At 39.2% G+C, this 20167-nt stretch overlaps 1 protein-coding gene across 3 annotated transcripts; it reads left to right on the forward strand.

The window, feature by feature from the left end:
* The first annotated feature begins 1112 nt into the window (after nt 1-1112).
* On the forward strand, nt 1113-19770 carry LOC133642763 (transcription factor 20-like). Of its 3 annotated transcripts, none has more exons than XM_062037136.1 (5): nt 1113-8057; nt 8138-8231; nt 8327-8376; nt 8437-8563; nt 18534-19770. In XM_062037136.1, the coding sequence occupies exons 1-5, from the start codon at nt 1113-1115 to the stop codon at nt 18614-18616; spliced, it is 7299 nt and encodes a 2432-aa protein (XP_061893120.1). In that variant the 3' UTR covers nt 18617-19770. The 3 variants fall into 3 exon arrangements, with proteins under 3 accessions (XP_061893120.1, XP_061893121.1, XP_061893122.1); XM_062037137.1 differs by having other exon boundaries at nt 8477-8563; XM_062037138.1 differs by having other exon boundaries at nt 8480-8563.
* The last annotated feature ends 397 nt before the right edge of the window (nt 19771-20167 follow it).

The raw sequence follows: 20167 nt of genomic DNA on the forward strand, positions 1-20167 counted from the left end.
ACTGATGTATTTGATTAATTAGGTATGAAAACATTTGTTACCACAGTAATCATTTTAACATGACCTAAATATTGTACTAAATATGGTACATTAGTGTTGACTTTTACATGCTAACTTTGTTTATCTCTTGTCTCTACAGTGTTTCTAAGGCTTCTGGTCAGCAGCTGCTGAAAAATGATTTCTTCTGCATGGAATTACTGAAGACAAACAAACAACTGGAGTTTGAATGGACTGAGCCTGAAGTCGCATACATGGATTTACCCCCCTTTTAGCAAATTGTTGCGATGGAACTAGGAGGAATTAAATGATGGTTGACAGACAATAGCCCAGGTAAGATGGCTTCAATGCTGAAGTTACCAGAGTGCATGAAGAGGAAAATATTTGCAGAATCAAACCAATAAGAGCTTTTAACAACAGAAAAATACACGTAGGGACCAAAAAAATACTAACAAAGACTAATATAAAATGCATTCACTAAGAAAGACAACAAGAGCAAGAGTATTACACTGCATTTAGGAGTGGATGAGAGTCAATGGCATTTTCGGACATTTTGATTGAAGTCATCATCCCATATAAGTGCATGTCCTATCCTGTCAAGATTGCACGTATTAATGGACAATTTGAAAATTGTCTTGACAGAATTCTGTCTCAAGGGATTCTACGTTTTTTGCATAATTGCTTTTGGATCGTGACATAATTGTTGTCCCAGGAAGGCTATGTTTACTGGGGCTGTTGTACTAGAACATCTACATGTGAGACATTTGAAGTTGAAAACGGCTTCATCCATGATATTTCATTCCTAATGCCAAAATACTTCGGCTGCAGAGGAATGACCTCACATTTTGAACAAACCGTTAAGTGAATCTTTTTTGAAGTGTAAACCACCATATCTCATTTTCACATTTAATATTATTAACCAATGTTAATGATAAAATTCCACATGCATATTCCCCTTCAACACCCTTGTAGATTTCATGAAGCATTTATTTTGTAAATACGTTTTGTTCTCTTCTGCATCCATGGTGACTGCCATCAGCCTGTCATTAACATATCAATGGTGGTACCCGTTACTGATATTACTCACTGTTGTGATTTTGTAAGTACAAAAAAACATGCAGAATTTTTCTAATAGCCCTGCCCCCCATTGTCTCCCCTTCGGCTCTAGCGGGAGGGGTGGAGGAGGACCTCCATATTCTACTCAACCAGCGGACCCCCAGATCTCCCCAAGGATGACGGATGATTATGCAGGGATGCAACAGCAGAGCCTGCACAGAGGCCTTCCACACTCCAGTCAAGTCAGCCCGATGCTTGCTTACAATGCTCTGAACAGAGGGACTGTAGAGCCACTGCCAACACAGGGTAACCTTCATAGTGGCAACGGCAACAACCTTTACAGGAAGGACACAATGGATTATTATTTTTCAGTGGGTGGGAAGGACCGGAACAGGAGAGGAGGTCTGGTCTACGGGGCAGGATTTGGATATCCTAACATCGATGGACACATACCGCCCCAGTACAGACATTCTGGCTCTGCATCTGTATTGTCTCCTGGAATAATGTCACAATATTCAGTGGACTACGGACCCAGCACTGGGTCAGGTGGAGGATCTGGAGCATTCTCTCCTCGTCAGTTTAATATCAGTCAGAATCCTGCATTGCAGACTATACCGGCTTCTCAGAGTCGCCAACATGGACAAACCTTTTCTTCAGTGCACCATGGGCAACAGCATAGGACGTATCCAACATCTGGGCACAGAATGACCCCTCAGTACCCACAGTACTCTCCGCAGGCTGGAGCATCCACGGGGTCATCAGGAATGTACAGCCCCCCTCCACAGAGATATCTTGATGGAACTGCGAACACCAGTTTTGATTCCAAAGTAAACAGTTCTCACAGTGTCAACTCGAATGCAAACTCTGCCTCTGGTTCAGTTGCTGGTAACAATATGGGGCCAGTAGAGAATGTTCAACAGCGTTACCATGCCTCAAATTATGCTGGATATTCTCCACATACACACCCCCTTCACAAACAAGTCACACTACAGCACCGCAACTCGCAGCACAATTTAGGTGTGGGTTATGACAACCCTCTTAAAATGCAGCACCAGGGTCCATCTCCAGGTTCTGTATATGGTAAACATCACCAAGGGTCCAACCCTAATATACCCATTGCAGCATCTGAAGAACTAGCCAAATCCCCAATGCATGCTAATTCCCAACAAAACCAGTTGAACCAAAACCTCAGCCCAATATCCAACCCTTCCCCGACTGCCTCTGCAGTACATTCCCCGAGTTGTAGCTCCACACCTTCCCCATTAATGGGTGTTTCAGAGACCTATGTAAACCCCTCTGGTCCTTCCCACCCTCCCACATCTAAAGTCCATAGCAGTCACAGTCATAGACTGATGCAGGCTGTGTCACAGTTAAGTCCTACACCCAATTCAAATAGTAGCGTCAGTAGTTGTGGCAGTCACAAAGGTCACAGCATGAGCACTGTTGGAGTAAACAGTATCCCACAAACAAACTGCAACAAAATAGGTGTAAGTTCAGGACTTGTGTCAAGAGAGGAAGGTTCATCTGTTTATTCATCTCCAGTTGTGAAGATGCAAGATGCAGGACTGAATAGCCTTAATGCTTTGAGCTCCCAAGTAGCCAATTTACCAAACACAATTCAACATGTGACGCTTAATGACAATGTGCTCTCACAGAAGAAAGGGAAAGATGGCGGACACGTGCAACAAGCAACACATGGTGTTCCACCATCACAACCAAGGAGTAGAAATGCAAGCGCGGCCTCAAGCACAAGCACAGTTAAAGATGTAGTGGGAGTTGGTGATGGTGCCAGTTTAGACACGGTTGCTGTTGAAGGTTCTTCTTATATGTCAGTTGGGTCCTCATCAGAGACCAAGACCGAGCAAGAGGATCATTTAATAGAGGCTGAACATACAAGACGGAGGCAAATGAGTGGTGCAAGCAGTGGATCTGAACCATATTTTTATCATACTCCAAGTCAAACCCAGGCACAAACATCAGCAAATGCCAAAACGTCCACTTGCAAGTCATCAGCAAAAGAAATGATTTCAAAAACAAATGAAGTTCCCACTGCTTTATCAGCATCTCCCACTTCTGAGTGTCAGTTAACAGAGACTGTGCTAAAATCACATTCAAAACTGACTGTTTCTTCATCCAGGTCGTCTAATATTCCCCTGTCCCAGCCAAACTATGTCTCACATCCTCGTTTGGTAAATAATACCCCAAAAGGTGATAGGAGTACAGAAATAACGAATGAACGCATCAAAACTGAAAATGAAGATGAGGTTGAGAAGATGGAGAAAGGAAATAACCCAATGTTATGTACTGGAGAAATCAACACAAAATATGGCCATGGCAAAGAAAATAGATTGCACACTGCATCCACTGCACACAATGACGGTGAACAAAAAACAGCTTCTGAAGAACAGCAAAATGTTGGTGTGATTGTTTCAGTTCGTTCTGAGGGAAGTCATTTTGAGAAAGGCAAACAACCGCAGGATCTCTCGCTGAAAGAAAAGCAGTCACAGTCTTATTTAAAGGAGTCTAGTCATAACGGAGAGGAAGGTATTGATCTGAGTCGGTATTCATCTCGTCACTCAAAATCCAATATCGAACAGCCCCAAAATCTTGCCCAGTATGGACCACATAAATATAGTTTTGGAGAGTCAACGTATGGCTCAGATTTGTCTGTGATGAACAAAGGAAGGACTGGCCCAGCAGGTGTAATGGAATCAAGTTCCAGAGGCTATCAGCAATCTCACACTGGCTATGGCCCTGAGCATTCAAAAGATCTGAGTTCTTTAGCAGAGGCTTTTGGGAGGAAAGGACAAGCTGCAGGAACTAAAGGTCAAGAGGACAATTCGCAATTGCAACAGTTTCCTAGCCTTTTACAAGAAGTTCTTCAAGGGTATAATTTAGACAGACGTTACGGTAGACCAGAACAGCCATTTCCTGCACATCTTCAAGTTCAACAACAATTTCAGACAAGATACCCATATGGACTGGTAGAAAATCTAAGAATGGTAGATGGAGGAGCCAATGACACTATGACACAAGTTGGAAAACCACAACATCCAAACCACAGACTGGAAAGTAAACCCAGTTTTGCAATGCATCCTCAATCCTCTCTGAAGTCAGAGCCTTCCATCTCCAAAATATTGCAAAAGACGGCAAAAAAGGAAGGGGATTTCTCAGAAGATAATTTACCACAAACATTGGAGGCACAGCTAATCCAACCAAAGCATATCAATTTAGCAGACTATTCTCTTCCACAAAGAAAAGTGTCAAATGCATCGACTTTGCCCTCTGCTGTGCAGGAGCTCCTTCTGCAAGAACCTGAGCCACTAAAAGGCTGTACTGGTCAAGCAGGATCTCAAAAATCAGAGCGACGCTCAGTCATCTGTGATGTGTCACCAAATCGACGTAGCACACCTGAAAGGGACCGGGAAAGTAACAAAGAGCGAGAGAAAAATCAGATATCCGCCTCTGTAATTCAGCATCCATTTTCTTCTACAACATCTGTCAATGATCTGAATAAAAATGACATTTTAAGAAAAAAAGTGGTAAAGATTGAAGCCGCGTCAACTGATACTGGTCCCAACACCGATTTTCGTGGTAGTGGTCGAACTAATGATACTGATATGGAATATCATTCAAAGTCAATTTTGTTAAATTCGGAACCGTATAGGCAGATGCCCCATCCTCTAAGCTCCAATCCGTTGTCATCACCATCAAGACATCAGTCATATCTTCAGGGTGTCGATTTATCAACAGGTGATGCCAACAGTTTTGCTGCTTATCGGTTTGCAGATTCGAGAGAAAGCAGTATTATGGCACACGGCAACCCTCATTTTCCTTCCCATCATCCCTACCACAACTTATCACTCCAGAGCCAAGCAAATAAGATTCAAATGTATCCTCACCCTCGTGGACCCCTTCAGCATTCGCACGAAATAAGTGATTGGGTGAAAGCAATGAACAGGTCTGCTAAGGACATGATGATGATGCCTGTTTCCTCCCCAGTAAGACCTAAAGTCAGCCAGTCAGAGCACAGACAAAGGGTGGCTACTCAATCAGACGTGCACAGTGAACAACATGGGACCAAAAATTTGCTTCATCAGCAAAGCGGATTCTATGACATGAAAATGTGGGAGTCAACACACCCTGGAAAAGAAGGTCCTAGAGTGATTGAGACTGACTCTTGCTACAGGACGCAACCGCCTCCTCCATCATCTGTCCCTGTATGTTCCCAGGGCATTTTCCCTCATCAAAAGACGCATGTCCCAAATACAGCTGAGCCTGAGGAAACTAAACACCCCTGCCCTCCTCCATGCAACTCTTCTAAACCTCAAACTGACATAACCTCTACTCAGCCACAGGTGCTGCGTCAAACTAAGTCTGGGGGACCTGCAGAGACAAATCCTCTTATATTGAGGAGGAGAGTTCGTTCTTTTATTTCTCCCATTCCTGCCAAAAGGCTACTTCAAGATGCATCTCAGCTCAGGGCTGCCGCAAATTCGCATCAGTCCCCTGGGCCGCACTCTGAGTCAAACCATCACAATGAAGATGAATCATCGTGTTCTGACGTTCCACGGCTATGTTCCCCTTTGCATAGTGATAATACCTTTCCCAAATCTCTATCCCCGTCGAGTGGTAATACGAAGGCCTTGCCTCCAAAGAAAGGACGAGGTTTGAAACTAGAGGCTATTGTTCAGAAAATATCACCAAGTGTTACTAGGCCTGCAAGCAATGTTGATGATGGAACCAATCATTACCCGGGCTTTACTCACACAGCTATCCCAAGTTTTAGTGATTCACAAGACAATGACATAACCCAATTTCCCAGAGTTTCAGGAGGGGATGATGCTTTTATGGAAGACAGTCGCTCATTAAATGACATGATGCCCTTCAGAGGAGTTGATGAGACGGCCCCATTGCCTCTCTCTATCTACTCATGTGAACCTCACCAAACGACCCAAACCCTCAAACAAAAAGACTTTGACTTTGGATTAGGAACTTCTGTGGTGTCAGCGTCTGGTGACAAGGAAGACTTTGCTTTGCTAGGTCCTTTACCACCACCGCCACCCCTTCCTCGTCCAGTCCAGGGTTCTCCACCCCCATCGTCATCTGCCTTGTCAGACATTCAACATTTCACCAACACTTACCAGCAGCTTGAGACAAGAAGAGGAGAGCAATCTGCCACTAACCTTCTTCGACAAAAACTTCAAGAATCTGGAATGGAATTTGATGATTGTACCGGCAGTGACTACTATAGAGCTACCTCACCACATCATAGCCAATCTGAAGGACATGGTCTGAGCAGACATCCGATGTCCTCGGCTCGGTGCAATCTGTCTGCCCAAGACTCTAAGTCTCTGGACAATTCTGTGCCTAAAGGCTATTTCCCATCCGGCAAAAAGAAGGGCAGGCCAGTAGGGAGTGTGAACAAACAAAAACGCACTCAAAACCAAGGCCAAACACAAGGTTTGATCCAACCTGAAGCTCAAAACGCAAATCTGAATTCTTCTCAACCTCCACTAACTCCCATACCAGCAGCCCCCATAATTTCAGAAACAATGTCAATTCTAAGCAGCCCAGAAGTCTCCGTCACAGCTTCTATCTTGGAAAGCAAAACTTCTCCCCCTCTGACCCCACCCATTTTAACCCAGGTCGTAAAAGTGGATGTTGAGAGTGAAATGATCCAGCCAGAGCTGGAAGTCAAGCCTGTGAGACGGCGGCGCAAGGGTTTGAAAGATGAAAATGGATCACCAGAAAGAAGAGTGCGTCAAAGGGTTAGAAGAGGAGGGCCTGCAGCATCACAATCAGCCACTACAGAGGACACAGATACACATGTAGAGGCAAAAGGGGATAACAGCGCAAATAGAGCATTCTTACATCCAAATCAGAAAGGCCTGTTTATACCACACATACATGTAGAGAACAAAGTACCAGAGATTGGGGCAGTCTGCACAATTGTAAATGCTGAGGATGACAAGTTGAAAGGAGAGCGTAATGCAGTTGGAGGGAAAACAGGTGGAAGTGGAAATGATTCCATACCAGCTTCAACTCTTTCCTCCCATGTATCCAAGAGAGAATCAGAAAGGAGAGAGGCGGACGAAGTGGAAACGACACTTCAGTCAGGAAAAGCACTCCCTTCATCTGGCTATCTTGTTTCAGGGCCTGTTCATACAGAAACAAAACACTCTGGCCGCCAGCTTTGCTGTTTATGTCAAAAATGGGCTAATTACAAACACCTTGGAGATCTTTATGGGCCTTACTATCCTGCCGAATATGCTGCAAAGCTTCCCAAGAATCAGCCCCAAGTTAGACAATGTCAAACAACCACAGGCACAATCAAAACTGGACCAAACTCAGACATCGACTTAAATACTTTGAGTACTTTCCAACCCCCACAAACACAATATCCTCAGATGACCAGACCCACAGTGATGAGTAACTGTACGGTTAGCTTAGATTCAAATCTAAAATCTCTTTCCACTGCAGTAAGAACTGCTAACTTCTTAGCTAGTAATGAGGATATAACTGGTGAGCCCAGTGCCACTGATTTATCTTACACCTCCAGCTACAGTAATAACACATCTCTAACCTGGGACATGAACCTTGATATCAGACCTATCCCAGAGCTAAAGAGAGAGCCGGACTTTGAGGTTGAACAGCAACAGTTTCCTACACAGCAGCAACCACATCCAGCGGATGAACCTCAACAACGACCACAACACCGGAAGCTGACCTCACATCCTCGTTTTAAACGGAGGCACAAATCTAGTGACAACTCTCCTAGAATGGTACCTTCCAACAGTAAGGCCTCGTTGCCCTTCCAGCCTCCACCGCCAGCCTTGGACTCCCTGGGACCGTTGGCACAACTTGCCCAGTTGCCTCAGATGCCCATGGACCCAGAGGAGTTGTGGGTTCATGAAGGGTGTATCGTGTGGACAAGTGGAGTCTACCTTGTCAATGGGAGATTATATGGCCTGCAGGAGGCACTGGATGGTGCCAGAGAAACGGTACGTGTTATTTTTAAGACTATTCCTGAGAACAGTAGTGGTTGTAATGGTATGATGACACAAGGGCCTTTATTTCTCAGAGTTGTTCATACTGTGAGATGATTGGCTCTACCCTGGGCTGCTACACTAAAGGCTGTACACTTCGATACCACTATCTGTGTGCCATTGAAGCAGGTAAGCGACCGCCTTCAACACTGGTTCCGTTACGGTAAAAAGGTTACGTTGCAAATGTTCTGATCATCTACTGAAATGTTCTGTCTCCCTTCTAGATTGTTCTCTTAACGAAGACAACTTCTCACTGCGATGTCCGAAGCACAAGGTAAAAAGCAGAAGCAGCAAATTTAGAGCATAGATTTAACACTTTTGTTCCGCGTTTCAGGTTATTACTGATCAACTTCTTTGGTCAACTCTACCTCAAGCAGGTTACGCAGGGCGTCGGGCCGGCCAAACCAACGTACTCGGAGCAGTCAGAGAGAGGGTGAGACAACTGCAGGAGTCTGGATGCAGTAAGTATAGATGTTGGATCTATTAAAATACATTTATGGTGCAGTTTGAATTTGAGGTAGTGCAAAATAAGTCGTTTTAATGATCATGAGTAACAAGAAGTTTTACACACAAACTCAACAATGATTTTAACAAAAAGTGTCTGGAAAGTTTTTTTAGTACATGGTATATCTGGGAGTTGAATCCGAGAAACTGGACTTGGAGCTAGACGAAAGGGACAACCTCTTCAATGAAATGAAGCGAATCGAGTTGCCCTGATTCAAATATTTAGATAAACAGCAAGTGCAATTCAATAAGATAAAAATATATACATTCAGCTTATTTTTTGATTAACTCAGTAGGTGAGTTTAATAATAACAGCAGGGCCATTTTTTCTGTAGACCATCTCCCAGCCTGAGCCAATAGTTCCAATAGGCATGAAACACCCGTCGGTCTACGTTCCCGCCATAGCTAGGAGTCTTCATAGTGGGCGGACTTCCCCCACGCACCACAACGTGAGCAGCATCGGTGAGACGCTGTCTGTCTTCATGGCGCACTCTTCTTCTACCGCAGCCATGTCGCTCTCCAATAGCGGCACCCTGCTATTTTCTGAGCAATGGAAGTCACCTTTATCTTGTTTTTGGCTAATTTTGTCAAATTCAAGTTTGACAAAATTGCCTCAAAACTTAGCACCCACCTCGTGGCGGCATAGCTCGCAAATGGCACATTAAAGAACGCGAGGTGCATTTACGGACATACGTTATTTTTGTTTTGAAATGTTCTATAAAAAATGGACCGACCAGTTGAGAATCACTATACTAAATTACGTAATATTTCACAAACACAAACAACTTTTACAGTGCTTATTACAGCCAGAACCTTGTAGCTGTTATTGTAGTTTTTGTGTCTATCTCATTGGTATCTACTTTTACAAACCATTTGTTGTTATGTTAGCGATCAAAAAACAAATTACATAGCAGCAGAAATCTTCATGGGTTGTTTTCTTCCCATCTGGATTTGCTTTCTGTGTTGTCATGTATCTGCAGGAAACATGCTTTTATTTCCTGATCGAAGTGTGGCTTTTCATTAGGAGCCATTTAATCGAGCACATTCAATTTTTTGGCCCCCAAGGTTGCTATTGCCTCTTCCATTTTCCCGGCTGCTATTGCCTCTTCCATTTTCCATTTGATTTGATTTAATGAATACAACCATGTCTGGACTGACTGCACAGACTACCAGGGACTTATTTTAGCTCATCATCTTGCATTCTTTTATTGCTGCGGCATACCAATATTGCAATACTCGATTGATATATTGATCTTTATAACCTATGATGTGTATTTATTGGTGTCAAACAAAAAAATACATATAATTTTGGAGCATGACTTACCCAGAGAACAAACACTGTTTAAGTGTAACAAACCTGTAAGCAGGTGTTTTTTTTAGGTTTCTGACAAACTGACTATTTTAAACTCATTGACTGGAAACACCACATGTCATGTCTCTCAAGTAGATACAATATGTTAAGACAGGGGTCACCAACGCGGTGCCCGCGGGCACCAGGTAGCCCGTAAGGACCAGATGAGTAGCCCGCCGGCCTGTTCTAAAAATAGCTCAAATAGCAGCACTTACCAGTGAGCTGCCTCTATTTTGTAAATTTTATTTATTTACTAGCAAGCTGGTCTCGCTTTGCCCGACATTTTTAATTCTAAGAGAGACAAAACTCAAATAGAATTTGAAAATCCAAGAAAATATTTTAAAGACTTGGTCTTCACTTGTTTAAATAAATTCATTATTTTTTTTACTTTGCTTCCTATAACTTTCAGAAAGACAATTTTAGAGAGAAAAAAAACCTTAAAAATTATTTTAGGATTTTTTAAACACATATACCTTTTTACCTTTTGAATTCCTTCCTCTTCTTTCCTGACAATTTAAATCAATGTTCAAGTAAATTTATTTTTTTTATTGTAAAGAATAATAAATACATTTTAATTGAATTCTTCATTTTAGCTTCTGTTTTTTCGACGAAGAATATTTGTGAAATATTTCTTCAAACTTATTATGATTAAAATTCAAAAAAATTATTCTGGCAAATCTAGAAAATCTGTAGAATCAAATTTAAATCTTATTTCAAGGTCTTTTGAATTTCTTTTAAATTTTTTGTTCTGGAAAATCTAGAAGAAATAATGATTTGTCTTTGTTAGAAATATAGCTTGGTCCAATTTGTTATATATTCTAACAAAGTGTAGATTGGATTTTAACCTATTTAAAACATGTCATCAAAATTCTAAAATTAATCTTAATCAGGAAAAATTACTAATGATGTTCCATAAATTCTTTTTTTAAGTTTTTCTCTTCTTTTTTTCGGTTGAATTTTGAATTTTAAAGAGTCGAAATTGAAGATAAACTATGTTTTAAAATGTAATTGTCATTTTTTTCGTGTTTTCTCCTCTTTTAAACTGTTCAATTAAGTGTAAATATCATTAATTATTAATAATAACATAGAGTTAAAGGTAAATTGAGCAAATTGGCTATTTCTATAAAATATCCAATTTAAATAAATGTATTTAAATAAATTATTTATTTAAATGTGTATCAAACTGGTAGCCCTTCGCATTAATCAGTACCCAAGAAGTAGCTCTTGGTTTCAAAAAGGTTGGTGACCCCTGTGTTAAGAAGAAGTAGAACACATAAATATTTACCATTGCAGTAGAAAAATCAATATTAGGGCTGTAACGATTAACGTCATTAATTATCGTAAAACCGTAAATGGTAAAAACACTACGATAAATTCACTGACCTGTGATACTACTGTATCGTACTAAAGAGCGTGCCGATATATAAGCCGCACCCACGACATTTTAGAGAGAAAAAATATGTTCCCTATATTAGCCGCAACGGGATATAAGCCGCAGGTATATATATGTGGCAAAATTAGTTATTTACACAGAAATATTTTGTAAATGTTTATTTACATACCTTAATTGTTTCCAAACGGTGTCTGTAACACAGCAGTAAAACGGCTGATCAAATAAAACAGAAGCGGAAGAAGCGACACATTCAAAATTATTTCTTTTTGAAGATGAAACCTTATTGTAGATAAGAACTCTGTTTCTTGTACCACAAGTAGAAATTTAATGTGCATATGAAAGCAACACAAGCATTATAAACAAAGTAATATGGCAGAAACAAAATAATAACAAAAATACATGTGAAAATTGTCCCAACTTTTTGTCCTTATAGATAAAAATAGTGTTCATATATGAGATCTAGTCTTACACATAGGGAAATTCAGCACCACAGTTCGCTCACAATAGACAATAAACACTTGGGTATTTTTTACATGTGAATAAAATAAATACAGTCTACTATACAGCATTATTCACGTGTGAATAATATAAATACAGTCTACTATACAGCATTATTCACGTGTGAATAATATAAATACAGTCTATTATACAGCATTATTCACATGTGAATAACATAAATACAGTCTATTATACAGCATTATTCACATGTGAATAACATAAATACAGTCTATTATACAGCATTATTCACATGTGAATAATATAAATACATTATACATTTAAGTACAGTCAAAAAGGAACATATGCAGTATACAATCTGATGGCTGTCGGTATGAAGGATAATGTAAAGTACTGTAGCTCAATTGTTTAGACAGTAGTGTGTTTGTACAAGTTTAGATTGGGGAATGACGCTTCGTAATGGGGAAAGTCCTTAATGTCTGTTTACATGTTAGCATTTATGCTAGTTAGCGCTAGTCAGTTCGTTGGTATCCAAATGCAGTTATGAATAACGGCGCTTTTGATAATTGTATTCTAATACAGCAATACTAACCGTTGGGAGTTTAAAGAGGTTATCATTACTACCGTTTATTTGTGGTACAAATGCCTGCAGACCGTCTCGCTCGCCGAACACGCGCATTAAAAACGCAAACTTTATCATCAACGTAAGAGCCACGGCCCCGCCTCGCCTCACATAGATTTAAAGACACTTGATGAAGGACGAGATGATTCACCCGCTTCTTTTAATTCCGCTAGGGCACAAAGACGCTCAGCTGCTGAACCCGATGATCGATTTATCGACGCTGGAAAACTTGACGACTTAATATTTTTTAAAACATGGTGTTTACTTTTTGGGATCAATATAAAACACAAAGCAGTTTGGCTAATGAATATAAAGTCTAATAATCAAGTTGTGTTCTTCTCCAACCACACCAAGTGGTTCAGTGCAACAGTTTGGCTAACAAAAATAAACGGAGTGATACCTCGCACATCAAATACACAATCTTTGTGCCTCTTACAACTCAGCGTGTTGATACTTCACAGCCTGCGTTCAGTTCGATGAGATGACAAAACATTTTGGCTAGAGTTGATGTTGTTGGAACACTAACAAAGTTAGCAGTTAAATAAATAGACGAGTGAGCATCCCAGTAAATAAACCAAAGACTTTATAAACAAGTTGTGGCAACGTTCCCGGCACATCGCCTGCTGCAAGGTAACTCTGTCACAGCAGCTGAGTGAAGGACGCTGTGTTGAAAAAAATAATAAAAAATGAAAGCAACTCCAAATACGTTTCACCTTTGCTGTGTACGTTATGTGCGGGACAAATGCGTCTGTCTCTAATATTGTCCACACCTGTTGCCATCTAATAACAGAAGCGCACTCTAAAACGCACGCCGTGACTCCACAGTAGTAAGGCGAGTGAAACGAAGTAAGGAAGGAAATCGCCGTAGCAAAGTCTGTGTAGTAAATGACGTTTTTTGGGTCATTACAAATCTAAACAGTATTACTTTACCGCAGTGTATCTTTATCCAATATTTGAATTGATCCGCCCACCATTGTCTACATTCAAGACCTCGAGCTTAGTGGCGTGTAGTACTCGTCCTCCAGTGATAATACTACTTATTTTTTTTTCTTCTATTTTATTTACAAACATCCCACAGAATGTCAGTCAGTCCAAAAAGGTAATACGTATTAATACGATTACAAACCAATCCCAGCCCCGCAACACTCCCAATAGCAATTCACATAGCAATTGAGAAGACACAAAAACACAAGGAAAAACTAAAAAGTACCGTATTTTCCGGACCATAGGGCGCACCAGATTACAGGGCACAATGCTGATGAGTGGGTATATTCAGGTCTATTTTCATAAATAAGGCGCAGCGGATTATTAGGCGTATTAAAGGGATGTTGTTAGGATTTTTTTGTAAATGTAAAAGACTTCCTTGTGGTCTACATAACATGTGATGGTGGTTCTTTGGTCAAAATGTTGCATAGATTGTTTTACAGATCATCTTCAAGTCGCTTTCTAACAGTCACTTCAGGATGCGCCGTTTTGTGGGCGGTCTTATTTACGTGACTCACCTTTGACAGCGTCTTCTCTTTGTCATCTTTGTTGTAGCGGTGTAGCGTGCAAGGACGGGAGTGGAAGGAATGTCAAAAGATGGCGCTAACTGTTTAAATTTCATTCAGACTTTACTGCAACAACAACGCATTGTGTCCCATGAAAAAACATACGACTGGAACTCTCTAATAACTAAAGTTCCTTGGGTGAATTATATATACCCACTATACCGGTAGTTTTTAGCGCTTTCATAGCCAGTCTACTGACAGATATAGGTTAGAACTTTACACTACTTTATGTTACAATTGCCCCATAACAAGAAGATAGAGAAAAAGAAGAAGCTTATCGACTACGTTGTCGGCACAAACTACGATAGCGGACGTGCGCACATTTTCAGGACTTATGCAGATCCCAAAAACAGATCAGCAAGTACCAGAAGGTAAGAAAAGTTGGTTTTGCATGATACTGCAAAACAAAACACCAGATTATGTGTCCGCTAATGGGTGCCGTTTTGCGGTCCTTATACACACGCTATAATAATACTTGTACTTCTGTAGATCAAGCGGTGAGGCTTCAAAGTCGTACTAAAACATTTTGAAAGATTTTTGAGCGCCATGTGTAATGTTCTTTATTTTCAATGGAACATATAAAGTTTTGTTGTTGTTTACTAGCGTCATATTGCAGTCTACACAAATCTCTTATGTGTGACTGCCATCTACATATCATTACACCATGTACCAAATAAAATTGCTTCAAGGTCGGTAAGCACAACCAGAATTATTCCATACATAAGGCGCACCGCGTTATAAGGCGCACTGTCGATTTTTGAGAAAATGAAAGGTTTTTAAGTGCGCCTTATAGTTAAAAAAATACAGTAAGAAAAAAGAATAATATTAATAACATGATCAATAATAATACGAATATCAACATAATGATTAAAAACATTAAACCACAAACAAACTAATCACTGTTAGTATAACTCATCATTTCCATGGCCATCACAGCCATGAATAAAAATCAGTACCAGTCATTATGAGTCGGACTATCAACATCTATCCATTTTTTAATAACAATGGCATAGATCCATATGCGTTATCAAAAAAAGATTTGTCGAGTGATGTTAAGGATTATCCGTCGGTCTGCTGCTCCAGACATCATTCTACGCGACAAAACAGATGAAACTTGGAAAAGCATGGAGGTCTACAACTTCTTTGTGTGTGGCTGGGTCAAGGATATTGGTATCAAGACTCTCCCGGATAAAAATGCATCGTTTTTCTCGAGTAAGGTTGTATTTCATGAATTAACTTTGCGTCTACTGCCATGTTTGTTGTTGTTACACACGCCGTTTACGAGTACGCATGTTTTTCCCTGTCTTTATCAAATGCCTATAACTCTAGATGTCAACATTGTGTACGTGCTGAAAGATTCATTTATGATTGTTTATCAAAACAACTATAGATGTCAACATTGTGTATGTGCTGAAAGGTTCATTTATGATTATCAAATTATAACTATAGATGTCAACATTGTGTATGTACTGAAAGATTCATTTATGATTGTTTATCAAAATATAACTAGATGTCAACATTGTGCATCTGCTGAACGATTATTTTATGATTGTTTATCTAAATATAACTATAGATGTCAACATTGTGTATGTGCTGAAAGATTCATTTATGATTGTTTATCAAAATATAACTATAGATGTCAACATTGTGCATCTGCTGAACGATTATTTTATGATTGTTTATCTAAATATAACTATAGATGTCAACATTGTGTATGTGCTGAAAGATTCATTTATGATTGTTTATCAAAATTTAACTAGATGTCAACATTGTGCATCTGCTGAACGATTATTTTATGATTGTTTATCTAAATATAACTATAGATGTCAACATTGTGTATGTACTGAAAGATTCATTTATGATTGTTTGTCAAAATATAACTAGATGTCAACATTGTGCATCTGCTGAACGATTATTTTATGATTGTTTATCTAAATATAACTATAGATGTCAACATTGTGTATGTGCTGAAAGATTCATTTATGATTGTTTATCAAAATATAACTATAGATGTCAACATTGTGCATCTGCTGAACGATTATTTTATGATTGTTTATCTAAATATAACTATAGATGTCAACATTGTGTATGTGCTGAAAGATTCATTTATGATTGTTTATCAAAATATAACTATAGATGTCAACATTGTGCATCTGCTGAACGATTATTTTATGATTGTTTATCTAAATATAACTATAGATGTCAACATTGTGTATGTGCTGAAAGATTCATTTATGATTGTTTATCAAAATTTAACTAGATGTCAACATTGTGCATCTGCTGAACGATTATTTTATGATTGTTTATCTAAATATAACTATAGATGTCAACATTGTGTATGTGCTGAAAGATTCATTTATGATTGTTTATCAAAATATAACTATAGATGTCAACATTGTGCATCTGCTGAACGATTATTTTATGATTGTTTATCTAAATATAACTATAGATGTCAACATTGTGTATGTACTGAAAGATTCATTTATGATTGTTTATCAAAATATAACTAGATGTCAACATTGTGCATCCGCTGAACGATTATTTTATGATTGTTTATCTAAATATAACTATAGATGTCAACATTGTGTATGTGCTGAAAGATTCATTTATGATTGTTTATCAAAATTTAACGATAGATGTCAACATTGTGTATGTGCTGAAAGATTCATTTATGATTGTTAAACAAAATGTAACGATATTTGTCAACATTGTGTATGTGCTGAGAGGTTCATTTATGATTCTTTATCAAAATATAACTATAGATGTCAACATTGTGTATGTGCTGAAAGATTCATTTATGATTGTTTATCAAAATATAACTATAGATGTCAACATTTTGTATGTACTGAAAGATTAATTTATGATTGTTTATCACAATATCTATAGATGTCAACATTGTGTATGTGCTGAAAGATTCATTTATGATCGCTGCCGTTAGTAAAACCTTAACTCTCTTAAGTTTTGCTCACATTTGCCTTTTTTGTGTGTATGTCCTATAATAATGTTTATAGTGTGTATGTCTTATAATAATGTTTATTGTGTGTATGTCCTATAATAATGTTTATAGTGTGTATGTCCTATAATAATGTTTATAGTGGGTATGTCCTATAATAGTCCCGAAAAGTCTAAGTCAAGGCCTGGTGGAGGTATTTAGTTATGTCAATGGATATTTTTTATTCACGGTTTAATTCATGGGTTGAACTATAATGGGATATGAGTTTTGATCCATATGGCCCAGCCCTACACTGGTGTTGGCGACAGTGCTAGCACAATTTAGGGATGTTCTGTTTATTTGAGCGTTACAGTAATATAGTATAGTTAATAAGGCTTTGTGTTTACATGTATATACAAAACCCAAAACCAGTGAAGTTGGCACTTTTGTGTAATTCGTAAATAAAAACGGTTTCCAAAAACTATTTGAAACGTGGACTCGTCAGTCTACAGAACACTTTTCCACTTTGCATCAGTCCATCTTAGATGAGCTCGGGCCCAGCAAAGCCGGCAGCGTTTCTGGGTGTTGTTGATAGATGTATTTCGCTTTGCATAGTAGAGTTTAACTTGCACTTACAGATGTAGCCACGAACTGTAGTTACTGACAATGGTCTTCTGAAGTGTTCATAAACCCATGTGGTGATATCCTTTACACACTGATGTCGCTTTTTGATGCAGTACCGCCTGAGGGATCAAAGGTGCGTAATATCATCGCTTACATGCAGTGATTTCTTCAGATTCTCTGAACCTTTTGATGCTATCACGGAGCGTAGATGGTGAAATCCCTAAATTCCTTGCAATAGCTTGTTGAGAAATGTTGTTCATAAACTGTTGGACAATTTGCTCAGGCATTTGTTGACAAAGTGGTGAGCCTCGCCCGTCCTTGTTTGTGAATGACTGAGCATTTCATGGAAGCTGCTTTTATACCCAATCAGGGCACCCACCTGTTCCCAATTCGCCTGTTCACCTGTGAGTTGTTCCAAATAAGTCTTTGACTTTTTTGCTACTTGTGCCAGCTTTTTTGAAACATGTTGCAGGCATCAAATTCCACATGAGCTACTATTTGCAAAAAATAACAAAGTTTACCAGTTCAAGCGTTAAATATCTTGTCTTTGCAGCCTATTCAATTGAATATAAGTTGAAAAGGATTCTCAAAACATTGTATTCTGTTTTTATTCACCATTTACACAACGTGACAACTTCACTGCTTTTGGGCGTTTTTACATGTTTAACTTGTTTCTTTGTTTGTTTATTAATAATGAAATTGTGATATATATAGGACATTTCATATTGCTACTAAGAAAAAAAAATTATTTAGTAGCACCGGTGCTAGTAGGGAATGAGCTAAGCGTACAGCTTTTTGGGTTCTACCTTGTTACTGTTTACCAAATGAATAGAAAATACTACAATTCTGCATTTCCATACTACACCGGTGCTACTAGGGAATGAGCTCAGCGTACAGCTTTTTCATTTCTACCTTGTTACTGTTAACCGAATGAATAGAAAAATACTGTATTTCCATACTACACAGTGTCTGTAATGTGTGTTTTCTTTTTGTGGGTAGGTTTGGACAAGGGACTAAGGGATGACACTTGTTGTGAAGAAGAGTTGCGCAGGACCCAGGCAGAGCAACACAAGGGAATGTAGAATTTCAACACCGATCCGCATCATTCACACTCAAGACATTACCCAAAAGAGATGCTTTTTTTTGTCTCGGAGAACTCTTATTGCGCTTTAACTTCAAAGCAGAAAAAAAGACAAAACCACGCCGCATAAAGGAGCAAAGCTGAAGGAAAGACTTTAAAAAAAACAAAGAAAAAAAAACAAAGAAAGAAAACACTAACTGAGATGGAAAGAGATGTCAAACCAGACGGAGGAACAAAATAACTTTTTTCCATGAAGAACAAAGGGAGATAAATTCCTTTCTGGGCTGACTTTGATTTTCTCGAAGTGTTAAACTCTCGTTTATCACCTGTTTTATCATTTTGTTTATCCGGAATCTATTTTCTTTTAAGGACACCTGTTGAGAGCGTTTTATCTCATGATATCAGAATTCATATCCTAGCCCTCCATTATTATTTTTCTATCCTCATCAGTATTTACCTAAAATGATGAAATGGATGTATCTCACTTTATATTCAGTCTCAACCTTAATTGGCTGCTTATTTGTTTTGTTTTGGGGTTTTTTGTTTTTGACTTTTTAATCTTATTTTCCCGGAGGGAAGAGAGCCAGATTCACGTCTGGAACGTCAGGGTTGAGTTTGCCACAAAGACATTTATTGCCTTGGAGAATGGACATCTGTTGCCTTTCAATAGAGTGTGTGTGTGTGTGTGTGCGTGTGTGTGTGTGCACGTGTGTGTGTGTGTGTGCGCAAAAGAGAAAGTGCTATACCATGCTGGTCCTTTTTGAAAAGTGTTCTTATTTTTCATCAGTGAGCTTTTTACGGTACAGCAAGTAACCCTGAAAATGCAGATGGGCACGGTCGTATTTTTTCGTTTCGGGAAACTCGGCTGTGCAGGCGTCAGGTGACTTGACGCGGTTGGCCCGACGGGGGCCTGTAGGGACCAAGCTCCAGCAAGTACTGTCGGGGAGATGGGGAATCCATTCAAAAGAGGCCGTGCCATCCAATTTTATTGTGACTCGTACACGGTGTTGTCTTGACCATTTTTTATTGTTATTCTTGTAAAAAATAAAAAAATCGAGCTAAAAGACGGCAGTTACACTACCCGAACCATGCTGTATCACACAACCTGTCAATATGTATATGAATTATCAATACACTTCAAAAGCTTCAACCATGCTTTGCTGGGGTTTTTTTCTCACTACTTACATTTACTGGGCAACAATGACCAATTGTTTTTCATTCTCTTAATTAAAATTAAAACATACATTTGAAAACTTTCCGAACACAACTCCAACGAAGGATTGAACCCAGTTACCGTACAAGCAAATTGCACCAGTTCGATGTAAGAGCCCGTGTTTTTACAGTCAAATATCGGCACTAATGCTGCGCGTCACAGGGGACAGAAAGAATAACTAGGGGAAATTGCCATTCTTATCAGTGACTGAGCAGGAAGGGACTCAGAATACATTTGCAGTTAAATTTCATATGAAGTACGCTGTTATTCATCAAGATTTTACAATCTTTGCAAGCTGGGCAATGTTTGCTGTGGTCTGGAACAACATGGTACACAAAC

The sequence above is a fragment of the Entelurus aequoreus genome, linkage group LG25 (genome assembly GCF_033978785.1).
Source record: "Entelurus aequoreus isolate RoL-2023_Sb linkage group LG25, RoL_Eaeq_v1.1, whole genome shotgun sequence".
NCBI classification, from domain to species: domain Eukaryota; kingdom Metazoa; phylum Chordata; class Actinopteri; order Syngnathiformes; family Syngnathidae; genus Entelurus; species Entelurus aequoreus.